The 14,063-nt window shown below is 54.9% G+C and overlaps 1 protein-coding gene across 2 annotated transcripts in view; it reads right to left on the bottom strand.

Moving 5' to 3' along the window:
* The window catches only part of apbb3 (amyloid beta (A4) precursor protein-binding, family B, member 3), a 127,329-nt gene that overhangs the window by 73,235 nt on the left and 40,031 nt on the right, over positions 1-14,063 (bottom strand). The window contains exons 2-4 of one of the 2 annotated variants that reach the window (XM_085996003.1): positions 7,543-7,600; positions 4,484-4,589; positions 1,767-1,913 (exon numbers count right to left, since the gene is read on the bottom strand). In XM_085996003.1, coding sequence (XP_085852129.1) covers positions 1,767-1,913; positions 4,484-4,589; positions 7,543-7,598 — 309 coding nt within the window. In that variant the 5' untranslated portion in view covers positions 7,599-7,600. The remainder of the gene's footprint in view (positions 1-1,766; positions 1,914-4,483; positions 4,590-7,542; positions 7,601-14,063) is intronic. The other variant, XM_085996002.1, reaches the window with a different exon arrangement.

Here is a 14,063-nt window from a genome sequence, read left to right as displayed (position 1 = left end):
TGCTCAGTGCTCCAAGTGTGGTCTAACCAGACCAGAGCTGTGCACAGTGCTCCAAGCGTGGTCTAACCAAACCAGAGCTATGTACAGTGCTCCAAGTGTGGTCTAACCAGACCAGAGCTGTGCACAGTGCTCCAAGTGTGGTCTAACCAGACCAGAGCTGTGCACAGTGCTCCAAGCGTGGTCTAACCAGACCAGAGCTGTGCTCAGTGCTCCAAGCGTGGTCTAACCAGACCAGAGCTGTGCACAGTGCTCCAAGTGTGGTCTAACCAGACCAGGACCATGCACAGTGCTCCAAGTGTGGTCGAACCAGACCAGGACTGTGCTCAGTGCTCCAAGTGTGGTCTAACCAGACCAGAGCTGTGCACAGTGCTCCAAGTGTGGTCTAACCAGACCAGGACTGTGCTCAGTGCTCCAAGCGTGGTCTAACCAGACCAGAGCTGTGCTCAGTGCTCCAAGTGTGGTCTAACCAGACCAGAGCTGTGCACAGTGCTCCAAGCGTGGTCTAACCAGACCAGAGCTGTGTACAGTGCTCCAAGTCTGGTCCATCAGGGAAAGGAATCTTTCTTCGATTAGTTTTAAATTGACTTTTCACTGACTTCAATCTCAGTGGGCAGAGATCACCTTGTCTAACTCCTTCTGACTCTTGACATGGGTCAGTGGTAACCTGACCAGGAATGGCTCCTTCATTAAATCACAGCTTCAAAATACTGAACCTACTGAATCGCTTCTGACGAAAGGCCATCGACCTGAAACGTTAACGCTGTTTCTCTCTCCACAGACGCTGCCTGACCTGCTGAGTGTTTCCAGCATTTTATGTTTTTATCCATCTTTCAGATGCGACGTTAAACCGAGGGCCCGTCTGCTCTCTCAGGTGGACGTAAAAGATCCCATGGCCACTATTTCGAAGAAGAGCAGGGGAGTTCTCCTCGGTGTCCTGACCGATATTTATCCCTCAACCAACATAACAAAAACAGATTATCTGGTCATTATCACATTGCTGTTTGTGGGAGCTTGCTGTGCGCAGATTGCCTGCTGTGTTTCCCACATTACAACAGTGACTACACTTCAAAAAGTACTTCATTGGCTGTAAAGCGCTTTGAGACGTCCGGTGGTCGTGAAAGGCGCTATAGAAATGCAAGTCTTTCTTTCTTTATAACATCTTTTCTTCAAACAAATTTATATCGCTCCCCTTTTGTCAAATGAACAAATAGTTTTTTAATCAATTAATTCTTGGGATGTGGGCATCGCTGGCAAGGCCGACATTTATTGCCCGTCCCTGGTTGCCCTTGAGAAGGTGGTGATGGTGGTGGGCCCTTCGTAGCTTGTTAGGCCATTTCAGAGGGCGGGCAGTTAAGAGATAACCACGCTGACCTAGGACTGGAGTCACACCGGGAGGCCAGACCGGGTCCAGGTGGGTTTTTACGATAATCCGACAGCTTTTAATTTCCGGCTTTCTGAATTTCAAATTCTCAACCTTCCACAGTGAGATTTAAACTCACATTCTCTGGATTATTAGCCCAGGTTGCTGGATTTGAGTGGTCCAGTAACATAACCACTGCACTACCTTACCTGCGAGGCACAATAAATTATAGGCTGGCTGTGTGCAATTTTGCACCCCAATATTTCAAGATTCCCAACACATGCGGGGCTTGAGCCCATTCCAGTTGAACGCAATTGCCCGTTTAGTTGGGAGGTTGTGAACGGTTTGCGCTGATCATACTCCCGTGGGGAGTGACGTTGAGGAGCTGCAGCAGCGAGCAACGCACCTCTCCCCAGGCTGCTCCGGTGTGTCGTTCTTCAGATTTACAGTAGGAGAGCTGTTGGATGCAGTTATTCACGGCAATGCTGCTTTTCCCCGGAGTCAGGTCCTCTTCTGGTATCTCCACCCAGCCCAGGGACCGTACTGCAAAGCACTGCACAGAGTAGGAAGCAGAGAAGACCAACATTAAGTTAGACAGAAGACTATTGTTTCAGTTCTACCAGTGGGCCAAGGATGAGGGGGATGGGAGGGGGAGTGTACCTATATGTCTCAATATGCAAGAGGAATTGTGACGGCCTTATAGAGTCTATCTGACAGAATACATTACTTATTACAATACTGTTATACTTTAACTGATTGCTGATGTCAGGGTTGCAGGATATACACACCGCTGGCAAATGGAGGCAAATCAGCCAGTAGCATCCAGGACCCAAATCTCCACAGGCCCTTGCATTCTAAATTCTTTTAGGTGTCAGCTGTGGCTCAGCAGGCAACACTCTCGCCTCTGAGTCAGAAGGTTGTGGGCTCAAATCCCACTCCAGAGACTTGAGTACATAAATCTAGGCTGACGCTCCAGTGCAGTGCTGAGGGAGAGCTGCGCTGTCGGAGGGGCGGTACTGAGGGAGCGCTGTGCTGTCGGAGGGGCGGTACTGAGGGAGCGTTGCGCTGTCAGAGGGGCGGTACTGAGGGAGCGCTGCGCTGTCGGAGGGGCGGTACTGAGGGAGCGCTGCGCTGTTGGAGGGGCGGTACTGAGGGAGCGCCGTGCTGTCGGAGGGGTGGTACTGAGGGAGCGCCGTGCTGTCGGAGGGGCAGTACTGAGGGAGCGCCGCGCTGTCGGAGGGGCGATACTGAGGGAGCGCCGCGCTGTCAGAGGGGCGGTACTGAGTGAGCGCCGCGCTGTCGGAGGGGCGGTACTGAGGGAGCGCCGTGCTGTCGGAGGGGCAGTACTGAGGGGGCGCCGCACTGTCGGAGGGGCGGTACTGAGGGAGCGCTGCGCTGTCGGAGGGGCGGTACTGAGGGAGCGCCGTGCTGTCCGAGGGGTGGTACTGAGGGAGCGCCGTGCTGTCGGAGAGGCAGTACTGAGGGAGCGCCGCGCTGTCGGAGGGGCGGTACTGAGGGAGCGCCGCGCTGTCGGAGGGGCGGTACTGAGGGAACGCCGCGCTGTCGGAGGGGCGGTACTGAGGGAGCGCCGCGCTGTCGGAGGGGAGGTACTGAGGGAGCGCCGTGCTGTCGGAGGGGCGGTACTGAGGGAGCGCTGCGCTGTCGGAGGTGTCATCTTTAAATCGAGGCCCTGTCTGCCCCCTCAGGTTGACATAAAAGATCACACGGCCACTATTGGAAGAAGAGCAGGGGGAGTTCTCCCCGGTGTTCTGGCCAATGTTTATTCCTTGACCAACATCACTAAAATACAGATGATCTGGTCATTATCACACTGCTGTTTGTGGGAGCTTGCTGTGTGCAAATTGGCTGCTGCGTTTCCCACATTACAACAGTGACTCCACTTCAAAAGTACCTCATTGGCTGTGAAGCGCTTTGGAATGTCTGGAAGCGCTCTACAGCCAATGAGGTACTTGTGAATTGCAGTCACTGTTGTAATGTCGAAGCTGCTTCCCTGTGTTTTAAATTGGCTGGTTTCAGAACCAGCTCTCACATAATCTTCCCTGACTTTAGAAGGCTGCAGAACAACGTTAACACTAGACTGTGACTTAGGGTTTAATTGTCAAACAAATGTATTCAACAGTCAGGGAATAAGTGAGCAGCAGCAATGATAACCGGTAGATTTTAAGGAACTATTAGGCTTAACTAACTCTTTAAGTTAGTACAAAATAACAAATAGTTGACACTGCTAGCCTAAACCACATTACAGGAAACTCTCTTTACCGGCACCTAAATAACCGGCAATCTCTGTTAACCGGCAAAATTCAGGAGTAGGTTCAGGTAAGTTTTACTTCATATTAGTGGCCGTGTAACCGGGTTTCCTGCACCTGTGGCCGTGTAACCGGGGTTCCTGCACCTGTGGCCGTGTAACCGGGTTTCCTGCACCTGTGGCCGTGTAACCGGGGTTCCTGCACCTGTGGCCGTGTAACCGGGGTTCCTGCACTTGTGGCCGTGTAACCGGGGTTCCTGCACCTGTGGCCGTGTAACCGGTGTTCCTGTACCTGTGGCCGTGTAACCGGGGTCCCTGCACCTGTGGCCGTGTAACCGGTGTTCCTGCACCTGTGGCCGTGTAACCGGTGTTCCTGCACCTGTGGCCGTGTAACCGGGGTTCCTGCACCTGTGGCCGTCTAACCGGGGTTCCTGCACCTGTGGCCATGCAACAGGGACGCCTGGATCTGTGGCCGTGTACGGGGCTCTCGTACCTCAGTAGTGTAAGTATACTTCTCTGTAATCCGGACTTTTTGATCAACCGGCACCACGCCGGTCCCGTCGGTGCCGGATAAAAAAAGAGTTTCCTGTATATGGAATTTACAGCATAGCGACAGTCCATTCGGCCCATCGAGTCTGTGCCGGCTCTTTCGAAGAACAATCCAGTTAGTCCCACTCCCCCGCTCTTTCCCCATATCCCTGCAATTGTTTCTCCTTCAAATATTTATCCAATTCCCTTTTGAAGGCTACTATTGAATCTGTATCCACCGCCCTATCAGGCAGCGCATTCCAAATCCTAACCACTCGCTGCGTAGAAACGTTTTTCCTCATGTCGTCTCTAGTTCTTGTGCCAATCACCTTCAATCTGTGGCCTCTGGTTCTCGACCCTCCAGCCATTGGAAACAGTTTCTCTTTATTTACTCTGTCTAAACCCTTCACGATGCTCCACACAAGCCCGTAATGTCTGTAAAATACATTAATGTACAATGTCTTTAATATCCTGCTGTGTGGGGTCTTTTTTCCCCCTCATCAGGTACAGGCGCTAATTATATCTCTCCAAACATCTCAGACAGACCCTCTCACTTGAACCAGAGAAATACTTTCTAAAAGACAAACTGGGACCAAGCAAAGTTAAATAACTCCAACAAAAGAAGCTGTCAATCAAATATATATTTGAGCCAATCTCTTAAGATGTTTGTATTTAAATGTAATGCCTTAGCGCTTAGGAACATAGGAACAGGTGTAGGCCATTCAGCCCCTCGATCCTGTTCATGACTGAGCTGTATCGTAACTTAATTCACCCGTCTTGGTTCCGTAACCCTTAATACCCATGCCCAACAAAACTCTATCAATCTCAGTTTTGACATTTTCAATTGACCCCCCCCCCCAGGTCTCAGCAGCTTTTTGGGGGAGAGAGTTCCAGATTTCCACCACCCTTTGTGTGAAGAAGTGCTTCCTGACATCACCCCTGAACGGCCTGGCTCTAATTTTAAGGTTACGCCCCCTTGTTCTGGACTCCCCCCACCAGAGGAAATAGTTTCTCTCTATCTACCCTATCGAGTCCTTTAATCATCTTAAACAGCTCAATGGGGAGAAGGCAGGGACAGGTGGGGAGAAGGCAGGGACAGGGTACTGAATTTGGATGATCAGCCATGATCGCATTGAATGGCGGAGCAGGCTCGAGGGGCCGAATGGCCTACTCCTGCTCCTATCTTCTATGTTTCTATGTTAATTAGATCACTCCTTAATCTCCTAAACTCGAGGGAACACAAGCCCAGTCTGTGCAACCTGTCCTCATAATTTAACCCTTTTAGCCCCCGGTATCATTCTGGTGAATCTGCACTGCCCCCCCTCCGAGACTTCCTGAGGTGCGGTGCCCAGAACTGAACACAGTCACTCTAAATAGGGTCTAACCAGAGCTTTATTTTTTTTTATTCGTTCACGGGATGTGGGCGTCGCTGGCAATGCCAGCATTTATTGCCCATCCCTAGTTGCCCTTGAGAAGGTGACGGTGAGCCGCCTTCTTGAACCGCTGCAGTCCATGTGGTGAAGGTGCTCCAACAGTGCTGTTAGGGAGGGAGTTCCAGGATTTTGACCCAGCGACGATGAGGGAATGGCCGATATATTTCCCAAGTCAGGATGGTGTGTGTGACTTGGAGGGGAACCTGGAGGTGGTGGTGTTCCCGTGCACCTGCTGCCCTTGCCCTTCTAGAACTGTAACACAACTTCCAACCCTTTGTATTCCAGCCCTCAGGCCTCTAGTTTAGACATGTGACTGACGAACCACACCACAGAATTTTCCTTTCTGTGAGTGAAGCTATATTTTAACCCCTTTTGTGCTGTGACAGATAGAAGGAAGATAATAGGATCACCGAACCATAGAAATTTACGGTACAGAAGGAGACCATTCGGCCCATCGTGTCTGTGCCGGCCGACAAAGAGCTCTCCAGCCTAATCCCACTTTCCAGCTCTTGGTCCGTAGCCCTGTAGGTTACGGCACTTCAAGTGCATATCTAAATGCGATGAGGGTTTCTGCCTCTACCACCCTTTCAGGCAGTGAGTTCCAGACCCCCACCACCCTCTGGGTGAAAAATGTTCTCCTCAACTCCCCTCTAATCCTTCTACCAGTTACTTTAAATCTCTGCCCCCTGGTTATTGACCTCTCTGCTAAGGGAAATAGGTCCTTCCTATCCACTCTATCGAGGCCCCTCATAATTTTATACACCTCAATTAGGTCTCCCCTCGGCCTCCTCTGTTCCAAAGAAAACAACCCCAGCCTCATAGTTAAAATTCTCCAGTCCACATGAATATATTACTTTTCTTAGCTATTCAACAGTTAATTCATTCTCAGATACAGAATTTTGGTTACTTTTCAAATAAGACGGGTAAAGTAATAGACTTTGATGAAACAACTTACTGCTTTGTCCATGGAGTGTAATCATTATGTGCAGAAGTTTGTATATATGAAGCTGAAAATTTTAAAACTTGTTTTATGGTGTCAACATTTATTACAATTCCTTAGTATAATTCTGCAAATTATACTATCCCACATTCCACCCTACGCAAACTTGAGGTCATCCAAAACTTGGCTGCCCGTGTCCTAACTCGCACCGAGTCCCGTTCGCCCATCACCCCTGTGCTCGCTGACCTACATTGGCCCCCGGTTAAGCAACGCCTCGATTTCAAAATTCTCATCCTTGTTTTCAAATCCCTCCGTGGCCTTCGCCCCACCCGATCTCTGTAACCTCCTCCAGCCCCACAACTCCCCTCCCACCCCGAGATATCTGCGCTCCTCTAATTCTGCCCTCTTACACATCCCTGATTATAATCGCTCAACCTTTGGCGGCCGTGCCTTCTGTTGCCTCGGGCCTAAGCTCTGGAATTCCCTCCCTAAACCTCTCCGTCTCGCTTACCTCTCTTTCCTCCTTTAAGACGCTCCTTAAAACCTACCTCTTTGACCAAGCTTTTGGTCACCTGCCCTAATTTATCCTTATGTGGCTCGGTGTCAACATTTTTTGCCTTAAAATATTCCTGTGCAGCGCCTTGGGATGTTTTACTACATTAAATACAAGTTGTGGTTGTTGCAAATGGATTTATTCCGAATAAGGGCTTTTAGATTGTGAAGCTTATTGACTGTAAGCTATTGGTCATATTTTGCTAAAGATGCATGATGTACATCAGACAAAAATAGGTTTGATTTATGTCATGGGCCCCTCTTCATGCAAACGTGCTTTCCGATCTCGTTAACACGAGGGACAGCGCCTTCAGAGCGCAGCGCTTGGAAAGGAAGGTGCCTTGTTATAGCTCGCCATCAATCTGGTGCTGGTGGTCACTGATCGAGTTACAGTCCCTTTGGAGATCTGGGTCAAATTGTTATCCGACGTGTAAATTAAAGAAGAGACAGAAAGGTGCTGTACCTTTGAATCTGGATCACTGCTGAGCTGGAGGCTGCTGTCTGGCCAGGGTAGCTCATCCCTACAAAACAGGACAGTTTTACACAGGAGTAAATCATCTGAACTGAGAAATCAGCAAGAAAGAAAGAACCTGCACTTCTATCGCGCCAGTCACAAACTCAGGACGTCCCAAAGCGCTTTACAGCCAATTAAATACTTTTTTTTTAGATGTGTAGTCGCTGTTGTAATGTAGGAAACGGGGCAGCCAATTTGCGCACAGCAAGATCCCACAAACAGCAATGTGATAAATGCCCGGATAATCTGTTCTAGTGATGTGAATTGAGGGATAAATATTGAACAGGACACCGGGGAGAACTCCCCGCTGCTCTTCTTCCAATAGTGCCGTGGGATCTTTTACGTCCACCTGAGAGAGCAGACGGGGACTTGGTTTAATGTTTCATCCGAAGGACGGCACCTCCAGCAGTGCAGCACTCCCTCAGTACTGTCCCTCCGACAGTGCAGCACTCCCTCAGTACTGCCCCTCCGACAGTGCGGCGCTCCCTCAGTAATGCCCCTCCGACAGTGCAGCGTTCCCTCAGTACTGCCCCTCCGACAGTGCGGCGCTCCCTCAGTAATGCCCCTCCGACAGTGCAGCGTTCCCTCAGTACTGCCCCTCCGACAGTGCAGCGCTCACTCAGTACTGACCCTCCGACAGTGCGGCGCTCCCTCAGTACTGCCCCTCCGACAGTGCGGCGCTCCCTCAGTACTGCACCTCTGACAGTGCAGCGCTCCCTCAGTACTGCCCCTCCGACAGTGCGGCGCTCCCTCAGTACTGCCCCTCCGACAGTGCGGCGCTCCCTCAGTACTGCCCCTCCGACAGTGCGGCGCTCCCTCAGTACTGCCCCTCCGACAGTGCGGCGCTCCCTCAGTACTGCCCCTCCGACAGTGCGGCGCTCCCTCAGTACTGCCCCTCCGACAGTGCGGCGCTCCCTCAGTACTGCCCCTCCGACAGTGCGGCGCTCCCTCAGTACTGCCCCTCCGACAGTGCGGCGCTCCCTCAGTACTGCCCCTCCGACAGTGCGGCGCTCCCTCAGTACTGCACCTCCGACAGTGCAGCGCTCCCTCAGTACTGCCCCTCCGACAGTGCAGCGCTCCCTCAGTAATGCCCCTCCGACAGTGCAGCGCTCCCTCAGTACTGCCCCTCCGACAGTGCAGCGCTCACTCAGTACTGACCCTCCGACAGTGCAGCGCTCCCTCAGTACTGCCCCTCCGACAGTGCAGCGCTCACTCAGTACTGACCCTCCGACAGTGCAGCGCTCCCTCAGTGCTGCCCCTCCGACAGTGCAGCACTCCCTCAGTACTGCCCCTCCGACAGTGCGGCGCTCCCTCAGTACTGCCCCTCCGACAGTGCGGCGCTCCCTCAGTACTGCCCCTCCGACAGTGCGGCGCTCCCTCAGTACTGCCCCTCCGACAGTGCGGCGCTCCCTCAGTACTGCCCCTCCGACAGTGCGGCGCTCCCTCAGTACTGCCCCTCCGACAGTGCGGCGCTCCCTCAGTACTGCCCCTCCGGCAGTGCGGCGCTCCCTCAGTACTGCCCCTCCGACAGTGCGGCGCTCCCTCAGTACTGCACCTCCGACAGTGCAGCGCTCCCTCAGTACTGCCCCTCCGACAGTGCAGCGCTCACTCAGTACTGACCAGCCGACAGTGCAACGCTCCCTCAGTACTGCCCCTCCGACAGTGCAGCGCTTCCTCAGTACTGCCCCTCCGACAGTGCAGCACTCCCTCAGTACTGCCCCTCCGACAGTGCGGCGCTCCCTCAGTACTGCCCCTCCGACAGTGCAGCGCTCCCTCAGTACTGCCCCTCCGACAGTGCAGCGCTCACTCAGTACTGACCCTCCGACAGTGCAGCGCTCCCTCAGTACTGCCCCTCCGACAGTGCAGCGCTCCCTCAGTACTGCCCCTCCGACAGTGCGGCGCTCCCTCAGTACTGCCCCTCCGAGAGTGCGGCGCTCCCTCAGTACTGCCCCTCCGACAGTGCGGCGCTCCCTCAGTACTGCACCTCCGACAGTGCAGCGCTCCCTCAGTACTGCCCCTCTGACAGTGCAGCGCTCCCTCAGTAATGCCCCTCCGACAGTGCAGCGCTCCCTCAGTACTGCCCCTCCGGCAGTGCAGCGCTCACTCAGTACTGACCCTCCGACAGTGCAGCGCTCCCTCAGTACTGCCCCTCCGACAGTGCAGCGCTCACTCAGTACTGACCCTCCGACAGTGCAGCGCTCCCTCAGTACTGCCCCTCCGACAGTGCAGCACTCCCTCAGTACTGCCCCTCCGACAGTGCGGCGCTCCCTCAGTACTGCCCCTCCGACAGTGCGGCGCTCCCTCAGTACTGCCCCTCCGACAGTGCGGCGCTCCCTCAGTACTGCCCCTCCGACAGTGCGGCGCTCCCTCAGTACTGCCCCTCCGACAGTGCGGCGCTCCCTCAGTACTGCCCCTCCGGCAGTGCGGCGCTCCCTCAGTACTGCCCCTCCGACAGTGCGGCGCTCCCTCAGTACTGCACCTCCGACAGTGCGGCGCTCCCTCAGTACTGCCCCTCCGACAGTGCAGCGCTCACTCAGTACTGACCCTCCGACAGTGCAGCGCTCCCTCAGTACTGCCCCTCCGACAGTGCAGCGCTTCCTCAGTACTGCCCCTCCGACAGGGCAGCACTCCCTCAGTACTGCCCCTCCGACAGTGCGGCGCTCCCTCAGTACTGCCCCTCCGACAGTGCGGCGCTCCCTCAGTACTGCCCCTCCGACAGTGCGGCGCTCCCTCAGTACTGCACCTCCGACAGTGCAGCGCTCCCTCAGTACTGCCCCTCTGACAGTGCAGCGCTCCCTCAGTAATGCCCCTCCGACAGTGCAGCGCTCCCTCAGTACTGCCCCTCCGACAGTGCAGCGCTCCCTCAGTACTGCCCCTCCGACAGTGCAGCGCTCACTCAGTACTGACCCTCCGACAGTGCAGCACTCCCTCAGTACTGCCCCTCCGACAGTGCAGCGCTCACTCAGTACTAACCCTCCGACAGTGCAGCGCTCCGTCAGTACTGCCCCTCCGACAGTGCAGCGCTCCCTCAGTACTGCCCCTCCGACAGTGCGGCGCTCCCTCAGTACTGTCCCTCCGACAGTGCGGCGCTCCCTCAGTACTGCCCCTCCGACAGTGCGGCGCTCCCTCAGTACTGCCCCTCCGACAGTGCGGCGCTCCCTCAGTACTGCCCCTCCGACAGTGCGGCGCTCCCTCAGTACTGCCCCTCCGACAGTGCGGCGCTCCCTCAGTACTGCCCCTCCGACAGTGCGGCGCTCCCTCAGTACTGCCCCTCCGACAGTGCGGCGCTCCCTCAGTACTGCCCCTCCGACAGTGCGGCGCTCCCTCAGTACTGCCCCTCCGACAGTGCGGCGCTCCCTCAGTACTGCCCCTCCGACAGTGCGGCGCTCCCTCAGTACTGCACCTCCGACAGTGCAGCGCTCCCTCAGTACTGCCCCTCTGACAGTGCAGCGCTCCCTCAGTAATGCCCCTCCGACAGTGCAGCGCTCCCTCAGTACTGCCCCTCCGACAGTGCAGCGCTCACTCAGTACTGACCCTCCGACAGTGCAGCGCTCCCTCAGTACTGCCCCTCCGACAGTGCAGCGCTCACTCAGTACTGACCCTCCGACAGTGCGGCGCTCCCTCAGTACTGCCCCTCCGACAGTGCGGCGCTCCCTTAGTACTGCCCCTCCGACAGTGCAGCGCTCCCTCAGTACTGCCCCTCCGACAGTGCAGCGCTCACTCAGTACTGACCCTCCGACAGTGCAGCGCTCCCTCAGTACTGCCCCTCCGACAGTGCAGCGCTTCCTCAGTACTGCCCCTCCGACAGTGCAGCACTCCCTCAGTACTGCCCCTCCGACAGTGCGGCGCTCCCTCAGTACTGCCCCTCCGACAGTGCGGCGCTCCCTCAGTACTGCCCCTCCGACAGTGCGGCGCTCCCTCAGTACTGCCCCTCCGCCAGTGCAGTTCTCTCTCAGTGCTGCCCCTCCGACAGTGCAGTTCTCTCTCAGTACTGCCCCTCCGACAGTGCAGCACTCCCTCAGTACTGCCCCTCCGACAGTGCAGCGCTCACTCAGTACTGACCCTCCGACAGTGCAGCGCTCCCTCAGTACTGCCCCTCCGACAGTGCAGCGCTCACTCAGTACTAACCCTCCGACAGTGCAGCGCTCACTCAGTACTAACCCTCCGACAGTGCGGCGCTCCCTCAGTACTGCACCTCCGACAGCGCGGCGCTCCCTCAGTACTGCCCCTCCGACAGTGCGGCGCTCCCTCAGTACTGCCCCTCCGACAGTGCGGCGCTCCCTCAGTACTGCCCCTCCGACAGTGCGGCGCTCCCTCAGTACTGCCCCTCCGACAGTGCAGCGCTCCCTCAGTACTGCCCCTCCGACAGCGCGGCGCTCCCTCAGTACTGCCCCTCCGACAGTGCGGCGCTCCCTCAGTACTGCCCCTCCGACAGTGCGGCGCTCCCTCAGTACTGCCCCTCCGACAGTGCGGCGCTCCCTCAGTACTGCCCCTCCGACAGTGCGGCGCTCCCTCAGTACTGCACCTCCGACAGTGCAGCGCTCCCTCAGTACTGCCCCTCTGACAGTGCAGCGCTCCCTCAGTAATGCCCCTCCGACAGTGCAGCGCTCCCTCAGTACTGCCCCTCCGACAGTGCAGCGCTCACTCAGTACTGACCCTCCGACAGTGCAGCGCTCCCTCAGTACTGCCCCTCCGACAGTGCGGCGCTCCCTCAGTACTGCCCCTCCGACAGTGCAGCGCTCCCTCAGTACTGCCCCTCCGACAGTGCAGCGCTCACTCAGTACTGACCCTCCGACAGTGCAGCGCTCCCTCAGTACTGCCCCTCCGACAGTGCAGCGCTTCCTCAGTACTGCCCCTCCGACAGTGCAGCACTCCCTCAGTACTGCCCCTCCGACAGTGCGGCGCTCCCTCAGTACTGCCCCTCCGACAGTGCGGCGCTCCCTCAGTACTGCCCCTCCGACAGTGCGGCGCTCCCTCAGTACTGCCCCTCCGACAGTGCAGTTCTCTCTCAGTACTGCCCCTCCGACAGTGCAGCACTTTACATCATCGTGAGTACGTGAACATAAGTACATAAGAAATAAGAGCAGGAGTTGGCCATTCGGCCCCTCGAGCCTGCTCCGCCATTCATAAAAACATAAGAACATAAGAAATAGGAGCAGGAGTAGGCCAATCGGCCCCTCGAGCCTGCTCCGCCATTCAATAAGATCATGGCTGATCTGATCCTAACCGCCAATCCACTATCACAGAACCATCTCCTGAATCTAACCGAATTAGACACACGAAATAGGAGCAGGATCAGGCTACACGGCCCCTGGGCCCGCTCCGCTACCCACAGGGCCTTGACCGATCCGAACCTAGACTCATGTCCAAATTCCTGCCCGCTCCCCGTAACCCTTTATTCCCTTTACTTCTAGGAAACTGTCTATTTCTGTTTTAAATTTATGTAATGATGTAGCTTCTACAGCTTTTTGGGGCAGCATATTCCATGGACCTACCACCCTCTGAGTGAAGTAGTTCCTCCTCATCTCAGTTTTGAAAGAGCAGCCCCTTATTCTAAGACTATGCCCCCTAGTTCTAGTTTCACCCATCATCGGGAACATCTTCCCCGCATCCACCCGATCCGACCCCTTCACAATCTTATATGTTTCAATAAGATCGCCTCTCATTCTTCTGAACTCCAATGAGTAGAGTCCCAATCTACTCAACCTCTCCTCATATGTCCATCCCCTCATCCCCGGGATTAACCGAGTGAACCTTCTTTGTACTGACTCGAGAGCAAGTATGTCCTTTCTTAAGTATGGACACCAAAACTGTACGCAGTATTCCAGGTGCGGCCTCACCAATACCTTGTACAACTGAAGCAATACCTCCCTATTTTTATATTCTATCCCCCTAGCAATGAAAGCCAACATTCCATTGGCCTTCTTAATCACTTGCTGCACCTGCATACTAACCTTTTGAGTTTCGTGCACCAGGACCCCCAGATCCCTTTGTACTTCAGTACTTTCCAGTTTCTTGCCATTAAGATAATAACTTGCTCTACGATTTTTCCTGCCAAAGTGCATAACCTCACACTTTCCAGTATTGTATTCCATCTGCCAAATCCCTGCCCACTTACTTAGCCTGTCTATGTCCCCTTGAAGGTTTTTTATGTCCTCGTCACTCACTACTTCCCCCCCCCATCTTTGTATCATCTGCAAACTTTGATGTGTTACACTCGGTCCCCTCCGCCAAATCGTTAATATAGATTGTAAAGAGTTGGGACCCAGCACTGACCCCTGCGGAATACCACTAGTTACTGATTGCCAGTCTGAGAATGAACCATTTATCCCAACTCTCTGCCTTCTGTTAGATAGCCAATCCTCTATCCATGCCAGAATATTACCCCCAATCCCGTGATTTTTTATCTTAAGCAATAATCTTTTGTGTGGCACCTTGTCAAATGCCTTTTGGAAGTCTAAATACACTAC

The sequence above is a fragment of the Somniosus microcephalus genome, chromosome 8 (genome assembly GCF_052327205.1).
Source record: "Somniosus microcephalus isolate GS21.2 chromosome 8, FLI_Smic_1.0, whole genome shotgun sequence".
Taxonomy (NCBI): domain Eukaryota; kingdom Metazoa; phylum Chordata; class Chondrichthyes; order Squaliformes; family Somniosidae; genus Somniosus; species Somniosus microcephalus.
The sequence above is the reverse complement of the archived record's forward strand: the minus strand, read 5'-3'. Positions and strand labels throughout refer to the sequence as shown.